We start from the raw sequence: 11,184 nt of genomic DNA on the forward strand, positions 1-11,184 counted from the left end.
TTAGCCAGGAAATATTCACGAAGCTGGGAAGGATTTGTCCAGGCAGGAAAGGATGAGATTTTCCCACTTTTCAGCCCAGGTGGAACAGTTTTGTCTCTTTGGGTGAGAGACCTTATGAGAGGCAGCTCACAAAGGTTTTAAAAGCAACCCCTACTCCTTTCCAGATGTGAAGTAATTGCTCAGTAATTATTAATAATCAGGGCACAAAGAGGATTTTTTTGTCTTCTCACACTTTATTTAGCCAGCCTGCACAACTCACTGAGCACTCACAGTTTACAACACAGTGCAGGAAACCTCCACCCCCCACCCCCCAAAGGTGTTCTTTGGTTAGGAAAAAAAAAAAAAAGGCTTTTAAAAAATACACCATCCAAAGAGCAAAAAAGCCCAGGCTAGCTGCACTCCAGAACATGTTACACCAGCCCAGGGCCTGCACAGGCCCAGGACACAAATATGGCTTTTTTTTTTTTCTTTTCAAGTAATTCCTCTACAGAAGAGCTTAAACTAAACATTCAGCACTGAGGAAGAAATTGGGAATGCCAGGATTTGAAGAACAGAAGCATCAAGGTGAGCATCCCATGGGATTGCTGGGATTGCCAGGATCCCCAGCAGCTCCTGCAGGAGCTGGGCTGGCTCGGGAGTGTGGCTAATCCCAGCTCCAACACAAACCAGGAGTGAGGCTAATCCCAGCTCCAACACAAACCAGGAGTGTGGCTAATCCCAGCTCCAACACAAACCAGGAGTGTGGCTAATCCCAGCTCCAACACAAACCAGGAGTGTGGCTAATCCCAGCTCCAACACAAACCAGGAGCGTGGCTAATCCCAGCTCCAACACAAACCAGGAGTGAGGCTAATCCCAGCTCCAACACAAACCAGGAGTGAGGCTAATCCCAGCTCCAACACAAACCAGGAGCGTGGCTAATCCCAGCTCCAACACAAACCAGGAGTGTGGCTAATCCCAGCTCCAACACAAACCAGGAGCGTGGCTAATCCCAGCTCCAACACAAACCAGGAGCGTGGCTAATCCCAGCTCCAACACAAACCAGGAGTGAGGCTAATCCCAGCTCCAACACAAAGCAGGAGGAGTTTGCATAATCCCAGCTCAGCCACACTTCCAATAAATAGCTGTGACCTGCGAGTGGGGAAAAGCCCCATGTGCGAGACAATAAATAAAAAATATTGCATTTTCTATCGGCCTGTTTGGGAGTCAGTCTGGAATGTCATGGGCCAGAGAGGCCCTGGTTAGGCCCAGCTCAAGGGCCCCTCGTTAGGCCCGGCTTTGAGGGGCCCTTGGCTAGCCCTGGCTCCCAGGGCCACCTCACTAGGCCCAGCTCCCAGGGGTGCTTCACTAGGCCCAGCTCAAGCACCCTGGGCTAGGCAGGCAGAGCCTCGAGCTCTTTGGGTTTCAGCAGTTTCTTGGCAGCGATGATGGTGTTCTTCATCAGCATGGCCACCGTCATGGGCCCCACGCCGCCGGGCACCGGCGTGATATAGCTCGCCTTCTTCCTCACCCCTGAGGGGAAAAGCTCGGCTTAAGGGCCAGGCCAGGCTTCCAAGCCTAAAGCCATGCAGGTTGTGTCAGGATTAATGCTTTAGGAACGGGGTCCAGGCGGGTTTTTGTTGGTCTGTGGGGCATGGCCCAGTGAATCCAGCCTGGGTGTGAAAGGAGCTTAACTGCCAAGGCCAAGGTGGGGAAAAGCGCCAAGCTGGGCCTAAAAGCACCAAAAAGCCAGGCCTGGAAGCACAAGGGTACAAAACAGCAAAAAGCCAGGCCTAAAAGTGACAAAAAAACAAGGCCTGGGAGCCCCAGAAAGCTGGGCCTGGAAGCACAAGGGTCCGAAACAGCAAAAAGACAGGCCTGGTTGCACCAAAAAACAAGGCCTAAAAGTGCCAAAAAGCTGGGCCCAAAAGCACAAAGGGCTGAAAGCACCAAAAAGCCAAAAGCACCAAAAAGCCAGGCCTAAAAGCACAAGGGTCCAAAACAGCAAAAAAACAGGTGAAAAAGCACCAAAAAGCTAGGCCAGGAAGCAGCAAGGCCTAAAAGCACCAAAAGCCTGGCCTAAAAGCCGATTTCTAGCATGGAAATGTCAAGTCCAAGAGCAAGGTTGGAGCAGAGGTTGGGACTCGAGCGCTGAGGCTCAGGAGGCTCCTCAGGAGCATCCCCAAGGGATATCCCCGAGCTCAGTGACACAAACCAGGCTTTGTCACCCCCTCCTGAGGGCCCAAAAAAAGGAACCAGAACTTTTCCTCACCTTCAAAATCCACGTCCCCGACCAGGCGGGGCTTGGCCGTGACGGGGTCCTGCACCCTGGTGATGCCCACGTCGATCACCGCCGCTCCCTCCTTGATCATGTCGGCCGTGATCAGGTTAGGGATGCCTGGAAAACACAGCCCCAGCCTCAGAGAGGCTCGGCCTCCCCCCTGATCCCAACGTTCCCAGGATGTTCCAACCCACCTGGGCCTTCCTGCTTCCCAAAATAATTTGGATGCAGGAGTCTTATGGAGTTTTTTTCCAACCCAAACCATCCCAAAAAATACAAATCTACCCCCTTGATCACCCTCATCCCAATGTTTCAAGGATGTTCCAACCCATCTGCATGTTCCTGCTTCCCAAAATAATGGGATTTAAGAATCTCAAGAGTTTTTTCCAACCTAAACCACCCTAAGAAATACAAATCTCCCCTCCGTGGCACAACCAGCTGCTGGCGTTCAGCTCAGATGTTTCAGCTGGAAGAGGGGAAATTCCACTTGGATTTCTGGAAGGAATCTCTCCCCAGGGAGAGCAGCTCTGTGGCTGTCCCACCCCTGCAAGTGTCCAAGGCCAGGCTGGACAGGGCTGGTCTTTTGGGAAGCGTCCAGAATATGGAACAGGATGACCTCTAAGGTCCTTGCAGCTCAAATTCTGTGTTCCCAGGTAATCTCTGAGCACAGAATAGGAATCCTCTTCCTCCTCGGGGAGTTCTGGTAGAGCAGCCAGGACCTGACCCCCTCTGCAAGGGGAAACCCTCCAACATTTCACCTCTGTGGCTCTTTGCTGCATTTTCCACCCGCGCTGAGGCAGGAGGAGCTGGGGCAGTGCCCAAAGCCACCCCAGCCCAGCTGAGCTTGGCTTTGGCTGGGACAGCGAGGGCTGGGAGAAACTTCCTGAGGCTAACCCAGCCTTTCAGGGTGGGGTGAGGATCTGGTTGTGACAGATATCGGGGGGGGATCCACTCCCAGCCCACCTTTATCTCCGTCCCTGGAGTCTCCCTGTGCTCTGCTCACACCTCCCCAGCTCACACCCACCCCAGCTCTGCCCAGAGCCTCCCCCAGCACTCCTCAGCTTTCCAGCACTTTCCATCCATACCCCATCTCCACCTGGGCCAGGGCAGGCTGAGGCTAGATTTTGGGAAAGGTTCTGCCCCCAGAGGGTGCTGGGCACTGCCCAGGGAATGGGCACAGCCCCGAGGCTGCCGGAGCTCCAGGAGTGTTTGGAGTTTGGGGCGTGCAGGTCTGCGCAGGGATAGACAGGGTGGGAATTTGGGGTGTCTGTGCGGGGCTACCAGGAATGCCTAAGGTGGGAATTTTGGGGTGTCTGTACAGGGCCAGGGCTGGATCCATGATCCTGCTGGATTCCCTCCTACCCCAGCCCATCCCATGACTCTTCCTGGCTGTTCAGGGTGTGACCAGCTGCTGTTTCCCATTCCAAACACAGAACCCCAAACTGAGGATACCAAAACCGCAGCAGATCCCAGCTCCGAGAGCCCTGAGACCCCCTCAGAGAGCCCCCAGGACATTCCATGCCCAAGATTCCCAGCAGGAACCCCCACTCCACCTGCAGCTGCCACCACGATGTCAGCACGGATCGTGTGCTGCTTCAGCTGCTCCTTGGGCGTGTAGCGGTGCGAGATCGTCACCGTGGCGTCACCTGCGGGGACACGGGGCAGGAATTCACACACAGCACCCCAAACCCTGCCACTGCTCTGCGTCCTTCAATCATGATTTTATTTCAAGAGTTAAGATTTTAGCTAAAGGTTAGAAGCAATACGTACTGATCAGGGTGTAAATTAGATTAACAAACGATAGGTTAATGATTATTAGATGGTTAAGCTAGAGACAACAGAGGTATTGTTTCCAGTTATGAGCTTGTTTTAGTTTTGTTTATAGAAAGAATTGTGCACGTGTGAAGGACTAATAACCTCATTTTAGTACAGAGCAGGGATGGGAGCTGCTGGGGTTATGAAAATGTATGGAATGTAATATTTTGGGAAACAAATAGAGGGCAAGGAACCTTGTATGCGGCTGCCACATCTCTAGGGGGTTACCTTAGACTATCTTAATAAACATACCACTTTCTAACTTTAATTAATCAGTCTTTGTCCATGAACACACCGGTTTTAACAATTTATCTTCACCTTCAAGGCCACCCCTGTGTTCCTCAGGAACATCAAGGGCTGCTGGTGAACCCCAGCGTCAGCCCTTGGAGGGACAGGCAGGGATTTGGGGTGGGACAGGACAAGGAGTTGTTGAAGGAGGCTCAGGGGGATCTTCTGGCTCTCCATAACTCCCTGATGACAGGAGGGAGCAGCCAGGGCAGGGAACAAGGACAGAATCCAGCTGTATCAGGGGAGGCTTAGGTTGGATATCAGGGAAAAAAATCCATCATGGAAAAGCGGTAAAATATCAGAAGAGGCCTCCCAGGAGAAGGGGGGAGGCCCCAGGCCTGGAAGGGCTCACACCACGTGTGGATGTGGCACTTGAGGCCGTGGGTTGGTGGTGCCCATGGCTAAGCGACAGCTGGATTTTGTGACCTTGGGGACTTTTCCAACCTGAAAAACTCCGTGATGCTAAGATCATGTTGAGGATTCTTTCACCCTGGGTCAGATCCCTGACTAGGGAGCTGCTGGGATTGCTCAGGAGGCTAAAGAGAAGAGAGCTGGGAGGGTCCTTGCCCGAGGCCACCCCGCTCCTACCTCCGGGGCGCTCGTGGCTGCCGTCGGTGTGGAGCAGCATGGCGATCGGCATCCCCACGTTCTTGGACCTGCCCGCCACCACCACGTTCCTGCCCAGCGTGGGTATCCCTGCAGGGGACAAATCACACAGGCACAGCCTGTCCTGAGTTGGGAGGGACCGGCAGGGATCACTGATCCAACCCTGGGCCCCGCACAGACATCCCAAATTCCCACCCTGGGCATCCCTGCACAGACATCCCAAATTCCCAGCTTGAAGCCCTGCACAGACATCCCAAATTCCCACCCTGGGCATCTCTGCACAGACACATCAAAATTCCAGCCTGGAGCCCTGCACAGACACCCCAAAACCCAAACAACTCCTGGAGCTCTGGAAGCCTCTGGGCTGTGCCCAAATTCCCTGTGCAATGCCCAGCACCCTCTGGGGGCAGAGCTTTTCCAAAACCCACCCCAAACGCCCCTGGCCCAGCTCCAGCCATTCCCTGGGTGCTGCCCCTGTCACACATCTCAAGTGTCACCCGTCACCCTTCATGCCTGACCCCTTGAGCTCTCCAGCAGGGAATCCTTCAACCTGAGCTGGAATTCCCAGGAATCAGCTCAACTCTGCAGCATTTGCTCCCACCTGTCCTCTGGATGATCTCCCAGACGCCCCAGGGCGTGGCAGGCAGCATGGAGTCCTGGTCCAGGCACATGCGGCCCACGTTGAGCACATGGAACCCATCCACGTCCTTGTGAGGGCTCACGGCGTTGCACACCCTGCGCTCGTCGATGTGCTCTGCAGAGGGCAGGGAGCTCTCAGGGACCAGCTGTGTTCCAGCTGTGCTCTGGTCCTCAGCTGCAACCATGACCCCGAGCCCCAGGATGCAGCTCTGACCCTGAGCCTTGAGCTGGAATTGTGATCCTGAGCCCATGTTGTGACCCTAAACTGGAGCTCTAAGCACCAGCCTTGAGCTGGAATTGTGACCCTGAGCCCAAATTGTGACCTCACACTGGAGCTCTGAGCCCCAGCCTCAAGCTGGAGCTGTGACCCTGAGCCCAAATTGTGACTTCAGACTAGAACTGTGACCCTCAGCCTTGAGCTGGAACTGTGACCCTGAGCCCAACTTGTGACCTCACACTGGAGCTCTGAGCCCCAGCCTCAAGCTGGAGCTGTGACCCTGAGCCCAAATTGTGACCTCAGACTGGAATTGTGACCCTCAGCCTTGAGCTGGAACTGTGACTCTGAGCCCAACTTGTGACCTCACACTGGAGCTCTGAGCCCTAGCCTTGAGCTGGAACTGTGACCCTGAGCCCAAATTGTGACCTCACACTGGAATTGTGACCCTGAGTCCTGAGCTACATTTGTGACCCTGAGCCCAAGATGTGACCTCAGACTGGAATTGCGACCTCACACTGGAGCTCTAAGCCCCAGCCACGAGCTGGAACTGTGACCTCAAACTGGAACTGTGAGCCCCAGCCTTGAGCTGGAATTGTGGCCCCAAGCTGGAGATCTGACTCCAGGTTCTGACTTGGAATTATGACCCTGAGCTGGAATTATGATCCCAAGTCCTGAGCTCTGACCCTGAGCCTTGAGCTAGAACTGCAACCCCAAACTGGAGCACTGACCCTGAGCCCTGAGCTGCAATTGTGACCCTGAGCCAGAGTTCTGACCCTGGAGCCCCTCCAGAGTTTGGGGCCTGAAGCTCCCCAGAACTCCCAGCTCCAGGCTGCCAGCTCCCAGCACAGAGCACTGGAAGCACTCTGCAATCCCAGCCCTGCTCACATCCAGGGTATTTCCAGGCAACCCCAAGGCCACACCCAGCTCAAACTCGCAGCCGGGGAAGTTGATCCTCCCCAGACAGGAAAAGATTCCATGGCCTGCAGAGACTGAACCCTGCAGGCAGCTGGTGCTGAGGGGGAGGATCAGGGCAGGATCCTCCCCGTGCTCCCCATCCTGCAACCCTTGGGAGCTTTCTGGGAAAGCAGCAGGGGGGACTGAGCTGCTCACCAGGCAGAGGAAGCTGCACCAGCAGCCCATCCACAGCTGCGTCGCTGTTGAGTTTGCCGATGAGCTCCAGCAGCTCCTCCTCGGTGATGGAGGCCGGCCTCAGGATGGTCTCGCTGCTGATCCCTGGAACAGCCACACCCACGGCGTCAGCCAGGCACAAAAGGGCGACCCTCCCACATTTTGTGGATTTAAACTGCCCTGCTTCGCTGCCCGGCTAAATCTGGGAGGAGCACGCCGAGGATGGAAGGGGTTGTGCAGCTCCCAGGCTAGAGACACCTTCCCAAGTCTTGGGATTTGTTGTTGAGGATGATTATGCGAGGCTGGTGGACTGGGAAAGGGTGTTTGGGTGTTTATTCTCACCCAAGAGAATAAAATCACAGGGCCTAAGAAGCCTCTGGAGACAGTAAAAAAGGGATGCTTGCCTAAAAAGGCCAGCTCCAAAAGCAGCTTCAGCTGTTCAGGACCCGGGTTAAATTACACCTTTGATTGCCCTTGACACCGAGCCGGACCTTGGATTGCAGGATGGGAAGCAGTCAGAGAGCAGGGAGGGAAAAGATGGGAAAAGGAGGCCAAAAATCCCCTCCTGTGCTTCTTATGGCTCTGGGAGAGCTGAAAAGCCCCAATATCAGAGCTTCAGTTGCCCTGAAGGATCCAACAGATCACATTTAACCACACCCCAGTACAAGTGGGCAGCCACGAGAACCCAAATTCTGAGTGAAGGTGAAAAGCCAACAGGTGAGCACATCCCAGAAAGCTTCCAGCATCAAGGATTCCCAACCACACCACGCATTTTTTTGGGAAGGAAAGCTCTCACTCACCCACATCAGCCGCTGCTTTGGTTTTGTTGAGAACATAGGAGTGGCTGGCAGGGTTCTCCCCCACCAGCACCACGCTCAGGTGAGGCCTTCTGTTGCCTGCAGCCACCCACTGCTGCACCTCGTGCCGCGCTTCCTGCCGGATCTGCCGGGCCAGCTTCCTCCCTGAGATCACCACAGCGTCCCCCCTGCAGCAGAAAAGTGTCATCACAGCCCCAGGGCCATCAGCTGCCAACTCCGGGCAGGATGGAGCAGGAAAACCAGGGGGGAAATGCTCTGTCCCTTGTGCTTTGTCGGCGTCTTTGGCAGCAGCATGTTTTAGGCTCGGTTCCAGCATCAAAGCTGGGACCGAATGAGGCAGAATCAGAATATGCCGAGGTGGAAGGGACTCACCAGGATCACTGACCCAAGTCCTGCCACTACAACCCAAAATCCTGCCCTGTGCATCCCTGGAGCATTGTCCAAACACTCCCTGAGCTCTGGCAGCTTTGAGGCCGTGCCCATTCCCTGGGGACTGCTCCAAAACTCTCCGGGATCTTCCCAGAGACCGGGCTGCCCGGACTCCCAGGGACAGGGAAAAGCACCAGAGGCTCTCAGAGGCAAAGAGTGAGCTCAGAACACTGTTTGGAGCAGGTTGGGATGCTCAGGGGTCTCTGTCCCTGTCACATCAGGGAATGTTCAGAGTGGTCTCTGTCCCTGTCATGCCATGGAGGAATCAAGAAGATGGGGTGGTCTCCTTCTTTCTCATTCAAGGGGTCTCCCTCTCACCCCGGTGCCCAGGGGGTCTCTGTCCCTTCTATTCTGGGGGATGATGAGGATCTCTGACCCTCTCATCCCAGAGCAGTGCCGCCGTGAGCCGGTCTCTGTCCCTCTCACTCTGAGGATGACCGGCGTCTCTGTCCCCCTCACTCCGGGGGATGATCATGGGTGTCTCCCTCTCCCCTTGACCCCGGCTGTGGGGCCGCTCTCGCTCCCTCCCCGCCCATTCCCACCCCAGCCCCACACTCCCACGCAAGGTGGCCGCGGGATTTCATCAGCCTGCAGCGCCCGGTGCGGCCGCTGGGGGCCAGCCCGCCCAGCCCGGAACCGCAGGGGCGAACCGGGCCGCGACCCCGGCCCGGGGGACGCCCGAACCGGCCTGGGCCTCCTCTCATACAGCCCTCAGCGAGCGGGCGGAGCGGGGCGGGCGCTGCTCCCACCTGCCTCCCAGCCATCCCCACACCCCCCCCCCCCCCGCCCCCGGTATCCTGGGCCGTACCGGGCAGCGCTGAGGTGCAGGCGGTGGGCACGGGGCTCCAGCGTGGTACGGCTGAGGGCGCGGAGGGGCCGGAGCGTGGAGGCCATAGCGGGACTAGGCCTCGGCGGCACCGGGAAAAGCACTGAGAGCAGCCCCGCCGGCCGCTTTTATATTCCGCGGTAAGCCCCGCCCTCCCGCAGTAACCAATGGGATTTAGCGCCAAAAGTGATTGACTCAGGTTTTCACCGTCCCGGCACCTCAGCGGCTCCTGCGGGTGCGGAAGAGCCGCTGGTCCTGGGCTGAAATCCGCAACTCTGAGCCGCGGCAAGTCCACACGGGATAGAAAATAACATAAACATCATGAGGGTGTTTATTTGGTATAACTAGTGCGACCTCCACAGCTCCCGTAAAGGGCAGGGTAAGGGTGGCTGAGAGGCTGGACATGAGCCCAGAGAGGCCCCGGGCTGAGCCCCAGCCTGGGCAGCAGCTCCTGGGGGATTCTGGCCCTGGGCCCCGCTCAGGTGAGACCCCACCTGCAGGGCTGGGGCCTCACCTGGGGGATCTGGCGCTGCTGGGGCCCCTCTGAAGCCGGCCTGGGAGAGCTGGGAACGTTCCCCCGGGGAAGGATCCAGGGAGAGCTCAGACCCCCCTGCAGGGCCTGGAGGGGCTCCAGGAGAGCTGGGCAGGGACTGGGAGCGCCTGGAGCTGCCCCCAAAATCCCGGTGAGACCCCCCCACCCCGCCCTCTCCCCCACCCCGCCCTCTCCCCCACCCCGCCCTCACACATGGCTCCTTGACCACGCCCCTCTCGGAACCCTCCGCCTCCCGACCAATCACATCGCTCAGTCACACTCTGGCCACGCCTCCTCCCTGGTTCTTCACAATGTGAAACGCTGCTTGCTCCGCCCCAGCATGTTTCTCGACTCCTATTGGCTGCCTTTCAGGGGGCGTGGCGCAGTCTGGGTATACAAGGAGACCCGGGGGCACGTGACAGCTTAGTTCGCGGTCCGGAGCGGCAGCAGCAGCGGTGGCGGGAGGAGGAGGAAGAGTTCCCCACGGGTCCCATCGATGACTCCGCTCCGCGGAAACCACCCCAGCCCACAGCAAGCATGAACTGAGATCGCCCTGCCCCCTCTGTCGCGGAGGAGGAAGGTGATGATCTGATCCGTACATCTCCACACAGGATGAGGATGGACACCACGGAGACACCCCAGTCCTCTACTCCCTGGGGCAACGACGACGGACACGGACGGAGCTTCCCCCAGGCGGGCTACAGACACCGACATTTTCTCCCGGGGGGCGATGACGTCGAAGACACCGTGCCCCCACCTTCCCCCGGGTGAGACAGATGGACACCGGCAGAGCATCCCACCCGGAGAGAGGAGGATGGAGACACCGCCCCTCACCACCCCCCAGAACGAGGAGGTGCCCCCGACCTGCCAAAGGTAAGGTGGATGGAGACCACACCGGAGGGTGTCGGACACCATCCCCGACTCAGCAAAGGTAAGGACACAACCACCGGGGCAGCGAGGGACCACGCCGGCCCCTCCAAATCGGAGGGGTTTGGCCATCGCCCCGGCCTGCTAAAGGTAAGGACAAAAATAAAGTTGGAAAAAATCATATAAAGCGCTGTGCCTGATCTTTCCCAATGAGTCAGTCGTCACCCGAAGCAATCACAAAGCCCCCTCCCGCCGCATGACAGAGGACGGAGACCCCCGGCCCTCGGCAAGGCAGGGAGCACGGATAGCCTGGGGGTGTCTCCATTCCCGTCCTCCCTGGGCAGTCCTGGGGGGTCTTCAGTCCTCTCCTGGCAGGGAATGACGGGGCTGGGGGGGGGTCTCTGGCCGTGTCACGCCAGGGGATGGTCGGGGTGGTCACCCCAGGGCTGAGAGGGACAGAGACCCCTGCTGTGTCCCCTGGTACCAGAGGGCCGGAGACCCGACCCCACAAAGGGAGAGGAACAGAGATCCCCACCCCCCCCCGGTCCCCACGAGCATTTCCCAGGCTGAGAAGGATGGAGACCCCCTTGAACATCCCTGGGGCACTGACCCAGATAAAACTGGCCCAAATCAAACTTTGAACAGCACAGAAAGTGCTTTGGCCAGTGAGATTTGCTTTCCTGAGGCCCTGCTGGGTCACGACAGAACCTTGGTTCTGTGCGATTCCATGGAATCAATTCAAATCCATGGAGTTCTGTGGA

At 57.3% G+C, this 11,184-nt stretch overlaps 1 protein-coding gene across 1 annotated transcript; it reads right to left on the reverse strand.

Annotated features, from left to right (window-relative positions):
* Positions 1-221: 221 nt before the first annotated feature.
* Positions 222-9,112, reverse strand: MTHFD2 (methylenetetrahydrofolate dehydrogenase (NADP+ dependent) 2, methenyltetrahydrofolate cyclohydrolase). The gene is made up of 8 exons (XM_062510629.1): positions 9,007-9,112; positions 7,752-7,936; positions 6,934-7,056; positions 5,569-5,721; positions 4,950-5,057; positions 3,812-3,904; positions 2,250-2,375; positions 222-1,510 (listed from the first exon to the last, which is right to left on the reverse strand). Exons 1-8 carry the CDS (start codon positions 9,090-9,092, stop codon positions 1,371-1,373), a joined length of 1,014 nt encoding a protein of 337 aa, XP_062366613.1. The 5' UTR covers positions 9,093-9,112; the 3' UTR covers positions 222-1,370.
* Positions 9,113-11,184: the final 2,072 nt, after the last annotated feature.

The sequence above is a fragment of the Cinclus cinclus genome, chromosome 29, assembly GCF_963662255.1.
Source record: "Cinclus cinclus chromosome 29, bCinCin1.1, whole genome shotgun sequence".
Taxonomy (NCBI): domain Eukaryota; kingdom Metazoa; phylum Chordata; class Aves; order Passeriformes; family Cinclidae; genus Cinclus; species Cinclus cinclus.

Coding starts and splice junctions, on each gene's coding strand:
- MTHFD2 (XM_062510629.1), bottom strand. CDS start 9,092: ATGGCCTCCACGCTCCGGCCCCTCCGCGCCCTCAGCCGTACCACGCTG. Junction 5,722..6,933: donor GGTGCAGCTTCCTCTGCCTG/GTGAGCAGCTCA, acceptor TGCCCTCTGCAG/AGCACATCGACGAGCGCAGG. Junction 1,511..2,249: donor CGGGGACGTGGATTTTGAAG/GTGAGGAAAAGT, acceptor TTTTCCCCTCAG/GGGTGAGGAAGAAGGCGAGC.